The sequence below is a fragment of the Dreissena polymorpha genome, chromosome 1 (genome assembly GCF_020536995.1).
Source record: "Dreissena polymorpha isolate Duluth1 chromosome 1, UMN_Dpol_1.0, whole genome shotgun sequence".
NCBI lineage: Eukaryota > Metazoa > Mollusca > Bivalvia > Myida > Dreissenidae > Dreissena > Dreissena polymorpha.
Genome location: NC_068355.1, coordinates 128,823,682 through 128,847,425, shown reverse-complemented (window position 1 = coordinate 128,847,425; position 23,744 = coordinate 128,823,682). Strand labels below are relative to the sequence as shown.

The window sequence follows — 23,744 nt, the reverse complement described above, 5'->3', positions numbered from 1 at the left end:
GTAAAAATGGCGCGCTGTATGAATGAAAATATGTCAAAATGTGCGTATTCCGAGGACATCAAGGACATGTACTGTTCAGTAAATGTTGTTACACTAGCAGTATTTTATGCTTAACTTTGTTTGCTTATTTTAGCAAGAGCAATAAAAGGTTTAAACCTTTCAGCTTTTTTACTCGTAAACCATCAAATATTGGACTTTTTCTTTCGGCGGATGATGATGCAAACACTAATGACGTTATTTTGTGTATTGAAATTTATTGAGGCACGCCACGGGAGAAGGGGTAACTTTACAGCGAAAGTGAAACAGCTGTTAATTATTTTCTTGAAGGGGGAATAAAAGAAACAGAAAATTTGTTCATGTCAGTGTAAGATCGTTTGTTATTTCACGAGTGATCATAGAAAGATAATATTACCACTCGTGAAAATATATTTTCTATGATCAGTCGTGAAATAACAAACGATCTTACTCTAACTGTGACATGAACAAATATCCTCTATTTCTTGAGAAAAAATGGAACTTAGTTAAGTCCCATTAGTGGAACAATTATTTCACGATACGCTTCTGGATGTCTGGAAAAGTGAGGCTCCACTTTTAATCATTGAAGATTGACCAGAGTAAATGAAGAATGCATCATTGAATACATGTCCTTTGCCTCGTTAAATCCTTGCATTTGGTGAATTAGAATCTCTTGATGGAACTTCGGATGAAGCATGATGGAATGAAGACCACCCATGGGTTTGTACTTGGGGCATGTTAGTTCAAAGTCAAGGTCACCTGTTTCCGCTCAGTAGCTTGCGTTTGGATGGAGCTATTGTAGTGAAATTGTGTGTTTAGGTTTTGATTTTCAAAATAATTATAAGAATGTGTTTGTATGTAAATAAAACCAGGAGTAAACTTATATGGCAAACTTTTGTTTATTATTGTTCACAATTTATGCGTCCTAACAAATGCATATCTAGTCTATAAAATTCAAACCACACAAACACTAAGTCACAGGTGAATATCTTAAAGTCTAAACACAAAACCTAGAAGATATGAAATAATAAATCATTCAGTGCATACTGGTGTTTATATTCACAATTTATTTAAAACAGTTCTGCACTGACCCAAAATTATACAAACCAAAGCAGTCAGATAAGACCTGCCGCTTTCGAAGGACAATGTTGTGATTATTATTTGACTACACATTTTATAAAATGATTCACATATGTAGGTGTTAGATTTCTTTTCAATAAGCCTGGGTTTTATTAATCAATTGGCATATTATTTTTACTAAAACGCAAACACTTTCAGCATTGTCAGGGGAAGATAATTATATTTAAAACATAGCCATTCATAAAATGATAAATTATAACACATAACAAAATACTTGTATAATTATAAAACTGTGAGTGTACATTAACTTAAATAAATTACCAAAAAACACCAGTGCATTGTGGTTAGGGTTTTACATGCAGAAATCTATTCAACATCACCAGTCCATGTTCTAGACAAAATAAAGATAAAATATCATTTAACAAAAATATAAGCTTGACATATCAACATAATAATAGTATACAATTCAATGCTTTTACATTCACGTTTTACGTTCACTAATAAATATTCCATTTAAGACATAAAACAGTTCATAACAAATCCTTTGAATCTATGTAAAAATAGGCATGTAGTAGTCAAATCTACTGCATTTATTTTGATTTTAACAAAAATTAAGAACATGGACATCACACTTGGACTAACCGTAAGAAATGTCATAAGTATATAACAATGGTTTCTTATATACCAATGGTTGAAGCATGAAAACATACACACGAACACAGTGAACAAGAGTGTACAAAATTCATATCATATTTACAAATACATGCACTAATGAAATTTCTGTGAAACATAATAAATGAAGATACACAATAGGGGTTAGTTTTTATTCATAAATTAGATTGTATTGTTTCCGAATATAATGATCTGATTATATTAATGTGTGTTTGTTTTAGGGATACAACCATTAAAGTATGTACATAGACAGGAACTGCATAGTATAACACTTTAGATTTTAATTCCCATCAATTGTATTTGTCATTAAACATTTGTTACGACATCATAAACAAGACTGCATTCCGCTATTGAAAATCAATTTTTACATATGTTAAGTCACAACTGTTTGCTGCAGAATTTCCTAAATGTTTTGTTTCTTTGAACAAAAAATGGTACACAAAACAATAAGTTAGAAACAGAAGACTAAGCTTTATTTCTTGCTGTATGAAGAAGTTACAATCTGATGAAAATGATGAACAGAAACAAACATTGTTGTCACAGACCCCTGTTTTTTATAATGTCACAAACCCATATCTACTGACATGTAACACCAACATTAACACAGGTTGTTAAACAGTAGGCCCCAAGAAACAATCAACATCAACCAAATAAACTTACTTAAAACAGACTATATTATTTTTTATTCACACTCTACACATTTGTCAATCTTAAGTTACATCATGGTTGACCTACACTTCAAGAAATTCATAAAGCATGCAAATATTTCTTCTTCAGCAGCACTACAGTTTATATTCATGCACAGAAAATGCATATTTGGCAAAAAGGGAACTACTCCAAAATGATCCACTAGGAAGGATTACCCCAAAATTCAATTTTAATGCACAATTGAAGGAAAATAATCCTTTCTTACACATATATATATAAATTTCAAATACATATTGTTCCATGACATTAACAAAGAGAGCTGATGATTGATTTTTTCCCTCAATTTTTCATCACTTCACAAAGGTGGAAGTTCAAACTGAACGATCGGGGAATACTTAAGTATCACACATCAGCTACAAAACTCATCATTAACAGGCTTTCTTTAAAAAATGTACAGACACATGCAACACCATAATAATCAGCAAACACCATCCAATAGCTGAATATTATAACCCTTTGCATGCTGGGAAATTTGTAGTCTGCTAAAATGTCGTCTGCTGAATTTGTAAAATTAGCATTTTCTTATAATTTTTTCAAAGAATACTATCAGAATAGCAAACAGTTTGGATCCTGATGAGACGCCACGTTCTGTGGCGTCTCATCTGGATCCAAACTGTTTGCAAAGGCCTTTAAAATTTGGTTCCAGCGCTTAAAGGGTTAATGCCATTTAATAGCTGAATGTTCCACAGTTCAGTTAGTGAGGATCTCCTCTAGGTGTGCAGACCCGTTGACCAACGTGCCGTTGATTACTGGAAGGGATTCTTTCTCAGGGCTAGAGGCACCATTTGATTCGTTGCCACTATCAGAGTCCTTACTATCTGAGTCCTTGCCGTTCAACTTGCTCATTTCTACCTCTTTCTGTTCCTGTTTTTGGCCAACTTCGCGACGTAATCTAGCAATTTCCTCGGGGCTGTATCACAGAAACACAATTAGTTGCAAAGATGTACACGAGTTTGGATTTTTAAATTGTTTTTGTTTATAGCTTAAATCATATTTTCATAAAAGAGAAATACTAAGTCTGACATGATAATTAACTTTCAAATAAGGCAAGTAATGACATGAAAAATTAAACCTAAACAATATATGCATGACAGACAGAAAATACTGCACTTTTAAATGTACACTGCACATGTATACTGCGAGTTATTATTGAATGAGCTATTTTCTGGGAAAACAGGACTTGGATTTGCATGAGGTGTCGTCTCAGATTAGCATGTGCAATTTGCACAGGCTAATCAGGGACAACAATTTCTGCTTTAATGGAATATGCATTAGAAGGAAGTCTCTTCTAAGCGAAAATCCAGTCTATACAGACAGTGTTGTCCCTGAGCGGACTGCATATGCTAATCTGGGACAACATTAACACAAATGCATTTAGCAAAGTTTTCACAAAACAGCTCAAATGAAAAAGTATAATAATGAATTTTCAATTGATAGCACAGATTGACAGCTTACCTAATTTGAACGAAGACTATTCCATTGACAACATTCAACATCTCCAGCACACTCTGCATGGAAGGGGTCTGAATCTGGAAGCACAACAACAATGACCATCTTCCTTGTGAAATGCTCATCAGTTGCAAGATGACTAGTAATATAGCAACAAAACAGCATAAACTGACTCCTTGTCTACTTGATCTACATGCAAAAGAAAATAAGACAAACGAGAGCTGTCTCCATAGGATGACATATTCCCCCTATAAATGCTTTGATAGAACTTATGAGCATTTTTCCAAACCTAAACACATTCTTCGAAATCTAGATGCTGACCCTAAGTTCAAGGTCAAGGTCAAAGGGGTAAAAATGTGTGTGCATATGGAAAGGTCTTGTCCATATACACATGCATACCAAATATGAATGTTACATCTGAAGCAACATAGAAGTTATGAGCATTTTTGAAACCTAAACGCAAAGTGTGACAGACAGTGCAATCACATTATGCCCTCCCTCGGGGGCATAAAAAACCTGCACACACATGTGTTAAATATCTGTGCTTTTTTTCATATAAAAATGGCGTGCCACTTAATGTATTCTTAAATGAATGCACACTTTCATAAAATTACTTTACTTCTTGATTTACCTGTAACATTTTATTATTCAAACAAAGATTTTCTTTCGCAGATATATCATCTAGATATTAAACTTAAAACTATCACAATGTAAATCACATAAAGGCATCCGAACACAAGATCCAGACAAACCCTTTTTTCATCAGAAGCAAAGTGAAAATGGCTATAATCATCCGGCATAAAACCAGAACAGCCTGTGAAAAACTCACAGTCTGTTCAGGTTTTTAGCTGTTAGCTGCTCATCAATATCTGAGAGTTGAAAATGAAGCATTTAAAACTTGAATCTAGTAAGAAAGAAGATTTCGTTAGGGGACTACAAACTTGTCAAACTGTGTATCTAAGTGGTAAAGGATTAAGACAGACCTGTAAAGGTGCTAATGACGTGATTTTTTCCCCTTTCACAATTTCGTTCATCTTCTTTTGGAAGGTGACCGCCTGCTGCGTGAGATGTTTCAAGCACTCTCCACTCTCCTTTGTACGCTCATGCTCCTCTCCCAGCTAGCAATGGGAAATATGGTTAGTGTTTATTATATTTAAGTACAGAAATCAGTATAAAAAATTTATCCTGCTTTTATTTCTTTCTGACATCAACAAGATGCTGTATTCAATAGTTGCATATGCCGCCAGTGGAAGATTTGTCAGATTGTATTCCTTTGCCCATTGTTATAAGTCCAATATGTCCAAAACTAGTTCAGTGTCAAGGTCAAAATGAGGTCAGTTGATGTGGGTTTGTTGAAAGTATTCAATGACATCATCCTTTCAAGTACCTAACCTAAGTAGGAGGCAATAATGATGTTAGACAAAACAAGTAATTTAAGGTTAACCAAGAATTTGGACCTTCTGAATTAGCTAAAATCGAAGTAGGTCAATGCTAGGTCATTTGGGTTGAGGCAATGTGGGCTTGTTGAAAGTATTCAATGACATCATCTTTTCAAGTACCATGCTAAGAAAAGACAATTATGATGTTAGACGAAACACATCATTTAAGGTAAACCAAGAATTTGGACCTTCTGAAGTAGTTAAAATCGAAGTATGTCAATGCTAGAGTCAAATTGGGTTCAGGAGATGAGAGTTTGTTGACAGTGTTAAAATATATCATCCATTCAGGTATAAAAGCTTTCAAAGAAGCTTTATGCTTTGACCAGACAGAAAACAAACAGGCTATTCATGGATGCTTTGGGCATAAAACCATTTCTTGAGTTCATTTGGTACATGCTTATTTATAGGTAGTAAAAAACATAATCCACCAATTCCCATGGTACCGCAAACATTGTTACAAGGTGATTTACATCAATAATACATGTACAACACATCCATCAAATCAGTCAATCAATACAGTAACTAAATGTGTTAAAAAAGTTATCAACAGTCACAAATTAGCAGATTCACAATTTTGGCCTCTTTCTTGGTAAGCTGGGCTTAATTCATGTGTTTAAAGTTCCATTCTATAATAGGCTGTGAATGGGCACATGCACTGAGCTACTAAGGCACAACACTCTGCTTATATGGTATAATTTATTCCCATGAAGTCTCTTTTAAATGAAAATCCAGTACAGGAGAAAGTGTAGTCCCTGATTAGCCTGTGTGGATTTAACAGGCCAATCTGGGATGACGCACAGGCATTATGCCACATTATCACAATACAAGGATCATTCTAAGCTCTGAGTAATTACCATCTGTCTGTAGATGGTGTAGGCCTCTTTCTCACTGGCCAGTGCTGCGCGGAAGTCTCCCCTGCACGAGTGGGTACGTGCAACCAGGTGGCAGCTCATGGCCACCTTTAAACTCTTGCCACCATAGAACCTAGGTACATGGAGGGATTCATTAATCAGGTTGCAATATCAGGGCAAGTGGTTTCAATATCAGGGCAAGTGGTTTCAATATCAGGGCAAGTGGTTGCAATATCAGGGCAAGTGGTTGCAATATCAGGGCAAGTGGTTTCAATATCAGGGCAAGTGGTTTCAATATCAGGACAAGTGGTTTCAATATCAGGGCAAGTGGTTGCAATATCAGGGCAAGTGGTTGCTATATTAGGGCAGGTGGTTGCAATATCAGGGCAAGTCATTGCAATATCAGGGCAAGTGGTTTCAATATCAGGGCAAGTGGTTGCAATATCAGGGCAAGTGGTTGCAATATCAGGGCAAGTGGTTGCAATATCAGGGCAAGTGGTTGCAATATCAGGGCAAGTGGTTGCAATATCAGGCCATAAGTTACAATTTCAGGGCAACCCTTTCCTACTCAGAATCGCATTTTAATCCGTTTTAAAGTTAAGACCTTTTTAATGGATTCATCATGGCTTAATGCTGATTGCATGTACATGTAGCTATTTTCACTTTGCTTCTGAGACAGTAAGGGTAACGTATGCAGGTTCCGGAGGTGTATACTCAAAGTTTGACAAGAAATTCTTAAGCCCTTGTATAAATTTAACCCTTTACCACTAAGACATGTATTTTGACGCATTTGTAGTCCCTTAGAAAGTTACATGTAATTAAACACCTTTCTTACTTAATTTAAGTTTTAAAGGCTTCATTTCCAACCATTAGATACTCAGATTAGCCTCAAACAGCATTAAACCTGAACAGACTGCAAGTTACTCACAGGCTGATCTGGTTAAATGCTGGCTTCAAAAGCCATTTTCACTTTGCCACGTATGGGGAAAAGGAATAAAAAAGGAGCGGTCATTAATTTTAAATATCACACTGCAAAATCAACAAGTATGACGTCATAGCTAACGACAAGTAGATCAGAGTTACTAAGCATTTATGAAATAGTCAGTAAATTACTAAGGGTAAATAATCTGGATAGGATCTTTGGATTTGCAAAATTAATTTAAATATTGCTTTCTTGTATGGTTCTTAAGAATGATGTCATTATTTAAATTCTGCTTCTATAAGCACTGGGTACATATAATGTCACTTACTTTTGGTATAAGCGTAAAGCGTGTTCTAGGAAAGTAAGAGATCTTTCATATTCCTCAACAGCATGTAGAATAAGCCCAATGTTGCTCTGAAATCAAGTTGGCATGTAAAGCATAAATGTTATTTCCGCTCTCTTAGTAGCATAACACTTGTGTTTTGTTAATACCAATATATTTGCCTAGACACTTTTATCAGGAAGTTTACCTACATTTCACCTTGGTTGAGTACAACAAATATTGTTTGTAAATGGATATATGATTAAACAAATGACACATAATTCATGTTTTCCAAATTTTAACAGATCCATCATTAGCCAGTATTTTTAGATATTCAGTTTTGATATGGTTACTCTGAAAATTTTGAGTATAAGAATATTGTGTTCAAAAACAACATTAATGAGCAAGAATTTGTCAAGAGGCAAATCTCAGAGCCATGATACAATAAGGGAGGTAATCAAACCTGGCCCTAATCCACATACATTTTTAATCAAATTGTATGCATGAGCGAAAAGTCTTGTGCCAGATTAGCCTGTGAAACCCGCACAAGCTAATCAGGGACACCTCTTTGCCGATAGACTGGAATTATGTTTAGATAAGCGCATTAAAATAAAAACATTCCAAACATGTTTCCCAGTGTGAGATTAAAATATCAAATTTAGAGTACGTTTAAAACATAGGTCTACTTAAAGGGTCCTACGTTTAATACATAGGTCTACTTAAAGGGTCCTACGTTTAATACATAGGTCTACTTAAAGGGTCCTACGTTTAATACATAGGTCTACTTATGGGTCCTACGTTTAATACATAGGTCTACTTAAAGGGTCCTATGTTTAAAACATAGGTCTACTTAAAGGGTCCTACGTTTAATACATAGGTCTACTTAAAGGGTCCTACGTTTAATACATAGGTCTACTTAAAGGGTCCTACGTTTAATACATAGGTCTACTTAAAGGGTCCTACGTTTAATACATAGGTCTACTTAAAGGGTCCTACGTTTAATACATAGCTCTACTTCTAGGGTCCTAAGCAGGTTTTGGTAAATTGACAAAATAAAAATAGTAATTTCAGATTTGCAAATTTTCTTTGTAGTTATGATATCTGTGAGGACACATTATTACTGAACATTTACCATGCTCTAGAATATCCATTTAATGATTCTTTTGACGATTTTAAAACATGAAAATTATAAAGCGTTGCAATGGGAAACGATTGAATAATTTGGAGCATTCTGTTGTTGTCGTTAAATTTGCAAACTTACGAGGGTTGCTTATATAAAGTATAAAAAACATCTATCGTTAAATTAGAATGGATGGCCGAATCATCTACGACTCTTACTCTTGAAATCAGCGGTTCAAGCCAGTTGAGGGTTACTGTTTTTTGTTTCTTTAATATTTTTCTTGTTTTTTACTGGAGCTTTTTAATTCCAATGTTTACATTGATCAATATGAAGCATTAAATGACAAACTTCAATACATGCCAAAATCTGTGAAAAGGTCCCTTTAAGAGACTGACAGACACCTTACAGACATAAGCATGGTTTAATTACATCAATCAGGCCAATTTCTGGATGATTTTCCCCATGACAGACAAGTGCGAGGAATCTGGCTCGGTACATCAAACGCAAGGCACTGGACACTTGGTTGTTGGCAAAACAGTACATTGCTAGGTGAGTCTGGAATTCATGGAAATGTATAAATAACAACAAAATATTGTTTCTTGTTCTGTGTTTTTTGTACTATAAATAGATGACATACACATTATAAATAAATTTTGTATACTTATTTTTTAAACATATTTTATGACGGTATCAATGGTACATTATTTTGAATTGATTGTCAATGTTATGTATCACAAATTGTTGAGATCAACAAGTTGTTTATAAATTATGAAACGGTACATGGATGATCAAATCCTTAATTGACATTATCGATGCCTTTCTGTAACCTCTTCATATTCCATGTCATTACTAAAATCAACTGACCAAAATCATTACATAATCATAGTTAACAGCAGAAATTTCCACAAGCATTGCATACAACAGAGAGGTGAATACAGACTTTATAGCCTGACTACAATTATACTACTGGATGGTATAGGGACTTGATGTTCAAATGAAAATTCTTAGACATTTCATGACAGTGTACATACATATTCAGTGATGGTGTTTGGATGGTCCACTCCCAGCACACGTTCACTCATGAGCACGGCGCGCTGCTGGTAGCTCATTGCCTCCCCATAGTCTCCCATGATGTAGTTGAGCCGGGCAAGCAGGCGCAGGCAGGCAGCTATCTCGGGGTGCATGGCCCCATACACGTTGTTGAGCAGGTTGAGGGCCTCCAGAATAAGGTCGTAGCCTTCCTTGATGAGACCCTGCTGGATCTTGGACTGGCCGCTCGTGAAGAAGTGGTACGCATCTGACGCCTGCAATTATATCATAATTATGCAAAGATAGTAGAGGGCAGTGATAAAATCCCATATAAATTTACAAAGTATAATTACCCATTTACATAAGCAGTTATTTCTGTGTGAATATATTAAACCTCATACCATAAACAACATCAAGAATTGTAAGAACAAAAATATTTAATCGTTCAAATTTGTTAACTTTGACCTACACATACCCGTGGCTGAATGTGTTTGACAATCGGCAAGACATTCACAATGTCATCATCGTTGAAAACCGTTCTATTTCGGCACTCCAGGTTGTAGTCTTTTAGCAGTATTTGAATGCCGACACGCTGACAGAAGGAGCGCAACAGCGACACTCGCTGGACTCCGTACTTTTCAACAGCAGAATCAATGGAGTCACTGAAAATGTTGTATTTTGTTTTACAAATGTAAAGACTAATGATTTAAAAATACCATATGCAATTTATTATAAGTATATATGTACCAAAGAAGAACAATTGCAAAAAGCTAATATTTTCTATGTGCATTTACCCTTTTGTTTTTCCCTTTCAAAATGATATTATTACATCTCGATGATTTAAACAATTTATGAGTAACCCAGAACTCAATGTCATACATTTATTCTGCACTTAACAAGTTAGTATATTCCCATCAACCATCTGAGTACCCAGAGCTGTTGGGAGTAAAGTAAAACAATTAATGGTGAATTCAATACAATTTAGTTTAAACCAATTTATTTAAGCTCGATTGCATAGAAAGCCTAAGGCTTATTTAAAACCCTCTTGAGTCGTTTCCTGGGCCTAGAACCAGTTCTTGGTGTCTATGTGGGAGATCTAAAGAACGCTCCCACAGTGGGGATCAAACCCGTGACCTCCCAATCACTAAGTGGACACCATATCTACTTCACCACTATGACCTCTAAATACAATTTGAGTCTTGTTCTGGAAAAACTGAGCTTAATAAATATGCTTAAAGAGTCGACCCCGATTAGCCACGGCAGTCCTAACAGGTTTATCAGGGACGACACTTTGTTTTTTTTAAATTTTGCTGTTTAAAGGAAGTCTCGTCTAAAAGATAATATAGTTAAAGTGTAAAGTGTTGTCCCTGACTAGCCTGTGCAGACTGCACATGCCAATCTGAAACAACACTTAACAAACATGCATTAAGCCCATATTTCATAGAATGAGGCTAATTAAGTTGTCCATACCATTCAAGTGTATAGTGATAGTAGTCATCCACTTCATCTGCTATCTTCTTCCATAGGGACTTTGGCGTCTCACTCACCCAGTCAACATTATCTGAAACACATAACAACTAGTACATTTAGGGTTTCAATTTTCTGAAGAAATGTATTATGATTAAAACATTATTGTGATGCTCTTATGGTTGTAGTGTGTATGTCTTAAGATCAAGAGATAGAGAAAGATAGTTATTCCTTTAATTACAAGTCTGATATATATCTATCTTAAAAAGACAATACTTATGAAATTCTTTGACTTAAGCTCAGAAATTTAAACCAATAGCAGGCTCTTTATTTTAATATTTAAAGAATTTCGCACTGTCCACAAATCTATTATTATAATTCAACTATTCATTTGCATCAGGTTCATAACGTTCAGTTATTTATCAATTTTTATTATGTTCTTAAATCACTAACCACTTATTAAACACATTTTGACCCATTTGTAGTCTCTAAGAAAGCAAAATTCAATTAAAGACTTTTCTTCCTAGATTAAACTCTTAAAGGCTTCATTTCCAACCCTATGATACTGATAAGCAGCAAACAGCATAAGACCAGACTGGTTTTATGCTGTTTGCACATAGCCTTTTTCACTTAGCTTCTAAGTGGTAAAGAGTTAATGCATTACAGTCAACTATACCACAGTACCTACCTACACTGACAGCAATGCCTTGCTTATTCTTCCTCTTCTTCTTCTTTGAAGACTTTCCATGCAGCTTTGAAAGAAAGACATAATGATATGCAAAAAAAACTTGTTTGTTCATTAGACATCAGAACCAGTTTTAATCAAAGATGATAAGCCATCAGGAAATTTACAGCATATCAACTAAAACCTAATATTTTGGAACTATATATTTGTCTTGCTCAAGAAAAACTGGGCTTTTTTTTAGTTTATTCAGTTAAGACTTCTTTAAAACATTAAATTATATAAAACAAGGCAAGTTTATTGTCCCTGAAAAGCACAGGCTAATCTGGGATGACGCCTTACCCCCGATCATTAAAACCCTTTGTCCCAGAACATTGTTCGTTCTGTTCATCCTTGGTTTTTGTAACTGCATGTTTTTCATCAGTTTTAATAAACAATTACAGTCTATTTAGTGGGACATTTTTTTCTACTTGATTTCCGTATCAAAACTTTTAAGTAATTTGCAATTCCTATGTATTTTATACAAAATAACAATGTCATGGGTATGCGACAGTCTGGAATATATGCCATATTAATAGGAAATTGTAGATTTCAGAGAACTGTTGACAACATCTCTATTCAGTGAGAGAGTTCAGGTCTCATCATAAAAGTAATTTTTTGAGAACACAAGACGTTATATATCACATGTAAATACTTATCAGGTACATTTAAAGAAACATGATTTTAGTTCAGCTTAAAAGCAATCACATGAACAGAATAATAAGTTTTGATTCTATTTGAGTTACAAAAACTAATTAGTATTTTACAATAATTTAAATATACTATCATAACTGATTAATTTGGAGTAAATTTTTCTTACACTAATAGGACGCAATATTTGATATTGTACACTGAATGCAATCATAGGTGGATTTTGTTTACACAGCTCACAATCAATCTACAATAGTGTTATGGGAAGACTTGACCTGGTGACCTAGTTGTTGACACTATCTGACGCAGATTGAAACATGGGTTAGATATTGTCAAAATCAACATTCTGACCAAGTTTCATGGAGAAAGAATAATACATGAGGCTTCCAGAGTGGTAACAAATGTTAAGCACATCTGAGAACAAGTGCTCATGGTGAGCTAATGTGATCACCCAATGTCCAGCAATGTGCCTTGGGCAGAAAGCTTAATTTAACAATATCTAGCATGAATTTAAATCTGATTCAGGTGTGTCCAAACACTATGTTTCCAGGTATACACTTTATAACATCCTTTAAACCACTCTACAGGAAACAATTATGATTTAATATTTATGAAACTTGGTCAACATATTTATCTTGACAATATGTAGTCTGAATCAGTTTTATATTGGTCAAAACAACAAGGTCAACAGGTCAAATAATAAACATGTGACCGTGTTAATGCATATCAAGTTTGTTCACCAGCCTTTCCCAATTGTTATTCAATCACACCATCAAAAAGAGAATGTTTTATTCAAAACACTTACCTCATCCAGGGACACTCCTGGGTTGGGGCTGGGAAATGATCCCAGGAAGCAGTTGAGGAAGTGGCTGATCGCCATGGAGACATTACGGCTCTCAACGCCCTGCATGTGTGTCTTGTACAGGTGTTTGGAAGCCCTTGTGATCAGCTCTGCTATGCAGATTGTCTGAAAGCAGTGCAGAGAATTCATCAGTTCCTGAGGTTTCAAACACTAATAAGGCCTCTGGGAAAACGGGGCTTGATGCATGTGCGTAAAGTATTGCCCTAGATTCGCCTGTGGAGTCATCAAAGCCTTATCAGGGGAGATATATTACACTTTTATGGAATTTTTTATTTAAAGGAAGTCTTCTTTTAATAAAGTTTTATTCCTGTTAGCCTGTGCAGAGTTGCACAAGACTTTACGCAAATGCATTTAGCGACATTTTCCCGGAGATTGCTAAATTATTCAATCAAGCCATAAAACTGCATAGAAGTTATATACTTTGTTATTAACTTGCATACCATAACAAAAGATTAATCCATATTTGTGCCTGGCTAATGATATTAAGTGTTACTGTTTGACTGTATCCACTAGTACTATACTAGTTACTTACATAAATTTATGACACAGACTTTTTCCGGGACAACATTTCAGCCACCAGGCACAAGTTTCATTTCTAACCACTCCTTGTGTGTATTGGCATTAAATTAAACAAATTTTCTTAAAATAAAATTCATTTTAATTATTAAATACTCACCTGCTATCCCTACCTATACCTTTCTAGGAGGGTTAGCTTCTCCAAAAATCTTCAAGTGCCGGAATTTGGCCACCTCTCTAACTAAAAAGAGATCAGGTTAAACATAGTACAATGTAACCTAACCGGAAATCAAGAACCGTAACTCATCTTACTTTTCATGCAATTATGAAAATATTAAATGATGAGCAGGGTGGGAGGTGGGACTTACCGATAGCAGGTAAGTATTTAATAATTAAAATAAATTCAATTTTAAGAAAATTTGTTTTAATGTCATAAATACATACCTGCTATCCCTAGCTGATTTTGTAGCTGTGGCAGGAGGTTCTCGTTATATTTTCCCATCACAGTAAAAACCCATATCCAGATTTTTCAGCCAGAGATAGTAGAAATATGTCCTCAGATAATATTTGTTAGTACAGTATTGTATTTTAGTTTCGTATAGCGCCAGCACTATTACGCATTGGAAGAAACTACTTTTTGAGCAACCACAAGAGAACCCAACATATATAAATTGTCTTGTTGACACTCAAGAGAACGAAGATAAAAGAGGAAAAGGTGGTCGGATTCCTCCAGAAAGCAGCTTGAACCACTTCAGAAAGTGGAACATTATTAATATAGGCCCACAAAGCCGAAAGAGCTCTTAATTCATGCGGTGTAATCTTAAACAGGGATAAATCCCTAGATGAGAGAGATGAATAAGCTTTCTTAATAGTAGAGGCTACCCAACGAGAAATAGATGCCGCAGATACACCCCCCCCCCCCTTTAACGGAATGAAAAGTATTTTGCGAGAACCTCGAATAGACTTTACTCTTTTAAGATAGAACTCTAGCGCCCTGACCGGGCAAAGAAGTCTATCATCATCTTCGTGTCTTATGATTATTTATTTAATTATATATTATTGTGTTTTCAACACAATCTTCTAGTCAGAAGTTTTTTATATTAAAATTGAGTCCTTATTTGCTTTTCTTTTTTATGTGTTTTATTGAAATATTGACTTAGTTTGAAAGACAAATGGCAGTTTCTTGCAAAATATTTCTTACAAATGTTAATTTAACACACTTTCAACAGTTTTTAAAACACTGTTGAACCAACCAAACTATATGCGACAAACACACAATTTGACAAATGCCCAAAATATCTAGGTATGCGACACTTTTGAACAGAAATGTTTATTTTGAGGCAGAAGAGTGAATATATGATAAAACTAGGTTTGAAGATGAATCAAATCGAAAAAATCGGTATCGGAGTGTCTGAAATCGAAATCGAATCGAACTGTTGGTGAATCGTTGCAGGTCTTCTTAGTAAGCAAATCAAGAACACAAGCCAAATCCCATTTAGGTGCCAGTGTACGAGAAACAGGACGTTTTAGTTCCATAGATTGAATCAGTTCCGAAATCGCTGGATTAGAACAGACTTGTGATGATTTGGTACAAGCCAATGTATGCGAAATCATAGATCTATATCCTTTGATGGAACTAAGAGAAAGTTTGTTATCATCAAAAAGATAGATGAGAAAATCCGCTATACGTCTAGCAAATGGATTGAGGGGATCAATTTTCCCTCGAATAAAACAATTAGAGAATAGTTTCTATCGAGCATCATAGACTGCTCTGGTGGAATTTCTCCTTGCAGAAGCAACGAGGTTTGAAGCCCTGACAGAAAAGCGTTTCTTCTGCAGAGATTGCCTGATAACGGCCAGACGTGTAAGTGGAACATTGCTGGATCCGCATGAAGTCTGCCTCTTTGAGACAGAAGATTTGATCTGTGAAGAAGTGTCCTGGGATAATCGTACAGGAGACTGAGAAGATCGTTGAACCACGATCTCCTGGGCCACCAAGAGGCGATCAGGAGTATGCGACACAAACTCACCCTGATTTTCGCCAATATTTTGGGGAATCAGAATGGGTGGGGGATAAGTGTAAGCGTCCAGTTGGTCCCAATCGAACGAAAGCGCGTCTAATGCCCACGCTGCTGGATCGTAAACCGGACTCACATACAGAGGAAGTCTGTGATTGTGTCTGGTTGCAAATAGGTCGACTAGTGAATAACCGAACATGAGAAAAATTTGGTCACTTCCTGATGAATTGTCCACTCCGATGGAAGTAATTGGTGTTTGCAAGACAACCCATCTGCTTAGGGCGTTGAGACGACCTGGAATATATTTGGCTGGAAGAAAAATGTTGAGCGTCTTGCAAAGAACAAGTAATTCCTTGGTTTCCAGATACGGGGAGTGAGAATGTTTTCCCCCTGTGCCTGAATGTAAGTCACAACTGATGTGTTGTCTGTTGACACCATCACACAAGAGTCTCGAAGATGTGACTGGAAATGAGATACAGCTAGAAATATACTGCTCCCATTTCTAGATTGTTGATATGCAGATGTGACTCCTGATGAGACCACAACCCCGAAACTGTCAGACTGAGTGGTTCCAGATGAGCACCCCACCCTTCCTTGTTCGCGTCTGTCATAAGATACAAAGACGGTTGCGGAGGAAGAAGGGGCACTCCTGCCAAGAGAGTCTCCTCCTCTAGCCACCACTGAAGATGTGGTATTAACTCGGGAAGAATAGGAATCTGCGATAACATATTGTCCGGAGACCATTTCCAACAATCTGAGAGGTAATGCTGAAGAGGAAGAAGGAACAGACATCCTAATTGCACAAAGTCTGCTACTGAGCTCAGGATACCGTTGAGAGATAGGAACTCTTGAGCAGTTATATGAGATTGGGACAAAACCCAATTGACCTTCAGCAGAAGGTCTGATATACGTTGATAAGACACTCTGACCTTGTTGATGTGAGTCAAGAAATTCATTCCCACAAAAGTGAAATCTTGAGATGGAATGAGGTCTGATTTGTCTGCAGTTTCTTCCAAGAAAATTCCAGATGTTGCAGAAGCAATTGACGACCGAGCTGGTGTAACAGCCAGTTGTCGAAGTACTGAAGAAGCAGAATACCGTGAAATCGGAGATGTGCTCCTACTGCAGCCATAAGCTAGGTAAATACTGGAGGAGCTGTTGCCAACCCATAAGGCATCGCTCGGAACTGGTATACCTGGCCTCGAAATGCAAAACAAAGGTACTTCTGGTAGTTGGAATGTATAGGAAAATGGAAGTATGCATCTTCCAGATCCAAGGACACCCCCCAGTGAAGAGGTTTGATGGAATTCCTTATGAAGGAAGGAGTCTCCATCTTGAAAGTTGGTTTGAGTAGAAACGTGTTGTAAACTTTTACGTCTATAACTGGTCTCCAGGAACCATTTTTCTTTTGAACAAGAAAAAGACGACTGTAAAATTCTGGAGAATAAGGGTCTGTTACCCTTTCTTCCGCCTGTTTTTCCAAGAGACCGATAATGGACTCTGGAATCTGTGGATGCGGAGATACCAGCTCTACAGGGACGCGAGAAAGTGGAGGTCTGTTTTCGAATGGAAAAGTCAGGCCTTCTGTAACTAGCGAATGAACCCAATGTAGGTCTGGCCCCTACTGGTATTTCCGGCATCGGAGGTAAAGGCGGTAGAAAGGGTAAGTACCTAGGGCTGATAAGCAGGCGGTCCACCCTTGCCGGTAAAAGGTCTGGAATAACTCTTATCCGGCTGAAACTTCTTCTTCCTACCAGATTTCTTTACAGAAGATTTCTGAGAAACAGAAGGTCTATTAAATGAAGACTGTTTGTTAGGAACTGACCGAGGATTCAAGGAAGGCATTTTAGAGAAATGGTTATTCCTCTTATCCTTCTAAACTACTGGATTTGTCATTGGTCTAGAAGCAGGTCGCTTAAAGGCCCCTTGGCGTTGTCCAAAGTTGTTTCTAGGTAAAGAAGCATGAAGTTGATCATCTTTGTCCGCTGAAATTGCGTCTTGAATCCTTCCACCGAAAAGAAATCCTGATGAGAGAGGTGCTGTTCTGAGAGCATTCATACCCGGTTCTAATAGAAAATCTTTAGGTAAAGAAGAAAGGATAAGATCTCTACGAATCCTTAGCATCTCCGACACTGAAGAAGCAGCATTATGTGAAAGAGACAATGTCGTTCGTGAAAGATGAATTAACAAATCACGAATTTCTTCAGGAACCGAGTCTGACCAATCACACACCAACTGCAAAATAGTTGCTAGCAAGAGATCTATCTGGTTGGTAAGACCTAGAAATCTGCGTTCTCTCACTTCCCAATGTTCCAACATTGAATAAGGAACAGAAACAAAAGTTGAAGAAGTAGGCATATTAAGCAACAGCTTATTGATGTCAGGATCCTGAACCGGTAATTTGGCAAAATCCAATCAGGAGGTTGGATCTGGTACGGGAGGCTTGTAGCTTCTAGTACGTTCATTATGCTTAGGATCATCAGACAAATTCTTAGGCACCTTCCACAGTTCTCCTCGTTTTGGAATGGTCTTATTAGCTGATTCCAACGATTGAAAAACTGATAATACAGTAGAACCAATAGGAAGGGTGTATCAATGCAAGACGTAGCCTTAGAAAGCCTGTTGGAATCAAATGTGCAAACTAATTTTTCTGTAATAGAGAACGTCGAATTAGTAGACATCTCCGCAGGTCTTGGGCAATAATCATCACCAAGAGTTTGAAATATCATGACAAATATTGATCAGTGTCATCATTGGGATCTACCTCCGAATCGGTCTCATTGTCTACAACACCAGCTGTGTGCATAGAATCAGCGGAAACCAAAGTGGAAATACTAGGCCGATTATCATGCACCAGATTGCGAGTATCTGGTAATGATGAATGACCATCTACACAATCAACACCCTGATAATTACAAGAGCTGTCAGAGGACAGCGCGCTCAACTATTCGAGTGCTTGACAGTATAACATAAGCCATCATGGGGAAATTGTTCATATTAAATAATTTATTAGACGATCTTTAGATGGTGGGGGGAGGGGGGGTAAGGGGGGTGCGGGATAGAGAGGGGGGTATAATGTGGGGTGTGTTCATTTATGAATTGATGTTTAAAAAAATATATTTAAAAAAATAAAAAATTGGGGAAGGGTAGGGGGTGAGAGGGGAGTAGGGGGGGAAAGGGGGTATAATGTGGTGTGTGTTAATTTATTAGATGATGTTTTCAAAAAAAAAAAATGGGGGGGGGGTGGGGGTGGGGGTAGGGGGGTGCGGGGTGAGAGAGGGGTATAATGTGGGGTGTGTTCATTTATAAGATGAAGTTTAAAAAAAAAAAAATTGGGGGGGGGGGGAAGGGGGTGAGAGGGGGGTATAATGTGGGGTGTGGTAATTTATTAGATGTTGTTTAAAAAAAAAAATTAGGGGGGGGGAGGTTGGGGGGTTGGGATGGGGGGGGGGGGGAAGGGGATTCTGGGTAGGGACTTGGGGTATTGTTTGGGTGGAATCCATTGTGGTATTCAGGTAAGTGTTGTTTTGTCAAAGTAATAATAAAATGTGATCATACATAAAGAAGTAATGGCAATTTAAGCAAAATGTTCAATTATCTAAGTGTAAAAGGGGCCATAATTATGTAACAAGAGTTCCGCGGTCGGAGATGACCGCATTGAAGCCGGATTTTTGATTTAAATGACAGGAAAGTACCTTTCGTGTTTTTGTCAATGCAATACTTAAATTACTGAAATATTGTTCAAAGGTCAAAATGAAATGTAAGTACCAGTGGTCATCTAAGTGTGCTTGCAAACCTTCATGTCAAGTTTGAAGACTCTATGTCCAAGCATACCAAAGTTATAACAATTTTAACATTTTAACATTTAAGGTCACAGTGACCTTGACCTTCAAATGAATGACATTGAAATGACCAGTGGTCATCTTCTAGTACTGGCCAATCTTTATTTCAAGTTTGAAGACTCTAGGTACAAGCATACCAAAGTTATAACATGAAATAAGAACTTTAACATTTTTACATTCAAGGTCACAGTGACCTTGACCTTCAAATGAATGACCTTGAAATGTCCAGTGGTTACTTACTAGTTCTGGCCAACCTTCATGTCAAGTTTCAAGACTCTAGGTCCAAGCATACCAAAGTTATAACAACTTTAACATTTTTACATTCAAGGTCACAGTGACCTTGACCTTCAAATGAATGACCTTGAAATGTCCAGTGGTTACTTACTAGTTCTGGCCAACCTTCATGTCAAGTTTCAAGACTCTAGGTCCAAGCATACCAAAGTTATAACAACTTTAACATTTTTATATTGAAGGTCACAGTGACCTTCACCTTCAAATGAATGACCTTGAAATGACCAGTGGTCATCTGTTAATCCTGGCCAACCTTCATGTCAAGTTTGAAGACTCTAGGTCCAAGCATACCAAAGTTATACCATGAAATAAGAACTTTAACATTTTTACATTCAAGGTCACAGTGACCTTGACCTTCAAATGAATGACCTTGAAATGACCAGTGGTTACTAACTAGTTATGGCCAACCTTCATGTCAAGTTTCAAGACTCTAGGTCCAAGCATACCAAAGTTATAACAACTTTAACATTTTTTATATTGAAGGTCACAGTGACCTTGACCTTCAAATGAATGACCTTGAAATGACCAGTGGTCATCTGTTAATCCTGGCCAACCTTCATGTCAAGTTTGAAGACTCTAGGTCCAAGCATACCAAAGTTATACCATGAAATAAGAACTTTAACATTTTCGAGCACGCCGCCACCCCGCCCGCCCGCCCGACAACATCAATCTATAAGCCGAGATTTTTTCGAAAAAAATCCGGCTAAAAATACTTGATACAGTGGTCTGCTCTTGTTTATAGTTTAGGGTCATGTTGGTAAACAAGTATGCAAAATATAAAAGCAAAATGTCAAAGGATATAGGAAATATTTGGGGTAGTACGCAAACTATAACATAGATTTATCAATAATATGCACTTTCTAAGAATAAAAGGGGCAATAATTATAACAAAATGCTTGATAGAGTTGTCTGCTCTTGTATATAGGTTGGGGTGATGTTGGTAAACAAGTATGCAAAATATGAAAGCAATATGTCAAGGGACAATGAAAATAAATGGGGTAGTACGAAAACTTTAACATTTGCTGCATATTTTAAGTGGAAAAGGGGCCAAAATTATGACAAAATGCTTGATAAGAGTTGTCTGCTCTTGTTTATAGGTTGAGGTCATGTTGGTAAACAAGTATGCAAAATATGTCAAGGGACAAAGAAAATATTTGGGGTAGTACGAAAACTTTAACATTTGCACGCTAACACTAACGCAGACGCCGTGGTGAGAAGGATAGCTCCACTATATATATTTCATATATAATAGTCGAGCTAAAAACCGGAAGATGACGTTAAATTATCAGGATTTACTGGAACGAATTGTCCATAGGAATCTTGAAGCCATAAAGTGTCCCGATTAGACGATGTCGCAGTAGGAGGTACCCGAATAGGTAGCGTAGCCGAAACACGTGTAGCAGAGTAAGTATCTGTAGTGGTGAGAACAACACCAGAAGACAAAGTCTGCGAAGTAGTACCAGTCACAGCAACATTTGATAATGTTAAACTGGAAACTGGATCTGGTACATAGGGTACAGCAACATTACAATCCGAGACAGGATAGTACTGTGTAGGATAAGTGTAGTCACAGCGACACTGTTTACGTGAAGCATGACAACGAGTTTTATCCCTATGATGCCGAGAAACAGATCGGCTTCGATGGGAACGACGTCTCCTAGAATAACATCTCCTAGAGTCTTGAGATGATCGGTACCGATCATATCGACGCCGTGAATGAGGGCTACTCCATAAAGGAGATCGTGTACGACGTCTACCTCTATTGTCAGTACTAGTTGACGACTCAGATGCCTTTGAAGAAGAAGAGGAGGAGGAATAGTCTGATGAAGATGATAAATGTCTCTTTCTCGATCGATGACCGGTGAACTGTGACCGTTAGTACAGACTGTTGACCGGACCGGTCCCTGGTGACCGGTGGTATTGATTGGTGACCGGTAGTATTGACTCTTGACCGGACTGGTCCCTGGTGACCGGTGGTATTGACCAGTGACCGGACCAGTCCCCGGTGATCGGTACAATAGACCGGTCCCCAGTGCCAGGGACCGGACCGGTACCACGGACCGGACCTGTCCTGGTGACTGGTACTACGGACAGGTGACCGTGACATGGACCGGACCGGTCCCTGGTGACGTACCGGTCATACTATCACCAGTGTTGTCAGCAGGCAATGACCGTATGGGGGCTGCCAAATGGTCGGGCATTGGTTGTATTCCTTGACCAATGCCATCAGGCATAGACCGGCTGACGGTTGTCACCATATGGTCTGATGTTGATAGACTTTCTAACGAAGTTAGCATAGTACCACCTCCATCTTGCCCTATACCCAGTGACTGATGCTGCAATTTCTCGTCCGAGTCTGCAAAGTCACCGGGACTTTCTCATCTGATGAAGTTTCATCTGTCCGTTTTCTGCTTAGAAACGTTCTGCGACGGATTGCTCTCTGCCACGTCGCATCGTCCCAAGCACTGCAAACAGAACATTTATGTTCAATGGTACAATTAGTACAAGACAAACAAGTCTTGTGGGAATCCCATGAAGCCTTAATGTGTCCACAAGAGCCTCTAATTTGTAAATTCATTCTTAGAAAGAAAGAAATCTATGTAAGAGAACATTTAATTTGAACAAAATAATTGAAATGAACAGTAAAGCAAAGCAGAAATAATGTACAATATAGTCAATAGTTGTTGACAAAAAAGGCCACGAAATGCACGTGCTCAATTCATGAGCAAATGTAAAAACCCGGCAAAGTGTTAAAATCAATTAAATAATAACAAAATAATACGAAAAAAGATTTCAATATGAAGCAGAAACAATAAATTATCTAATTCATCAATTTCAAAAACATATACCACGCAGATTATAATTAAAACAACCAAATTTCAGATTCGATGAAAAATGGCGAACTGCACAGCGTTCTCCAGGAAAGTAAGATAAGTTACGGTTCTTGATTTCCGGTTAGGTTACATTGTACTATGTTTAACCTGATCTGTTTTCAGTTAGAGAGGTGGCCGAATTCCGGCACTTGAAGATTTCTGGAGAAGCTAATCCTCCTAGAAAGGTATAGCTAGGGATAGCAGGTATGTATTTATGACATTAAAATAACAAGAGATGTGTTTGTCAGAAACACAATTCCCCCTACTGCGCCGCTTTGAGGCCATATATTTGACCTTTGACCTTGACCTTTCACCACTCAAAATGTGCAGCTCCATGAGATACACACGCATGCCAAATATCAAGTTGCTATCTTTAATATTGCAAAACTTTAACCTTGTTATTAATAAACTTTAACCAAGGTTAAAGTTTTGGGACAGAATGACAGACAGGCCAAAAACAATATACCCCTGATCATTCGATCCGGGGGCATAAAAACACAAATCTTAAATACTCACATAAACATATGACACAGACTTGTACTTGGAGAACGTCTCTGACACTTTTCCGAGGTACCTCATGTTGATACCCCTCGTGTGCATCGTCTCTGTGAGGGTGGCGCCATCTATCGGCGAAGACGAGTGGTCCAGACAGTCGTTCACCTAACAGGCACAATATAAACCGGATCATAAAACACATCTTTTTATTTTACAATAACCAATTACACAATTTATTTATCAATACACAAATGTAATTTAATAAATTGACCATATTGTTAAAATTCCACTAATGAACAAGAATATTGCCAAGCAATATATGTCCCCTACCTTTTTATATATTGCCATAGCAACCAGAATTTTTTATGTAGGAACAAAATGAAATGACTTGCATAATGTCC

At 37.3% G+C, this 23,744-nt stretch overlaps 1 protein-coding gene across 1 annotated transcript in view; it reads right to left on the bottom strand.

The window, feature by feature from the left end:
* Window positions 1–908: 908 nt before the first annotated feature.
* Window positions 909–23,744, bottom strand: part of LOC127849510 (clustered mitochondria protein homolog) — a 52,613-nt gene continuing 29,777 nt past the window's right edge. Inside the window, exons 20-31 of the mRNA XM_052382115.1 lie at window positions 23,365–23,508; window positions 13,252–13,413; window positions 11,763–11,826; window positions 11,078–11,168; window positions 10,083–10,269; window positions 9,610–9,882; window positions 9,008–9,133; window positions 7,465–7,550; window positions 6,218–6,347; window positions 4,908–5,042; window positions 3,931–4,004; window positions 909–3,385 (exon numbers count right to left, since the gene is read on the bottom strand). Of these exons, the coding sequence (XP_052238075.1) occupies window positions 3,166–3,385; window positions 3,931–4,004; window positions 4,908–5,042; window positions 6,218–6,347; window positions 7,465–7,550; window positions 9,008–9,133; window positions 9,610–9,882; window positions 10,083–10,269; window positions 11,078–11,168; window positions 11,763–11,826; window positions 13,252–13,413; window positions 23,365–23,508 (1,692 nt within the window). The 3' untranslated portion in view covers window positions 909–3,165. The remainder of the gene's footprint in view (window positions 3,386–3,930; window positions 4,005–4,907; window positions 5,043–6,217; window positions 6,348–7,464; window positions 7,551–9,007; window positions 9,134–9,609; window positions 9,883–10,082; window positions 10,270–11,077; window positions 11,169–11,762; window positions 11,827–13,251; window positions 13,414–23,364; window positions 23,509–23,744) is intronic.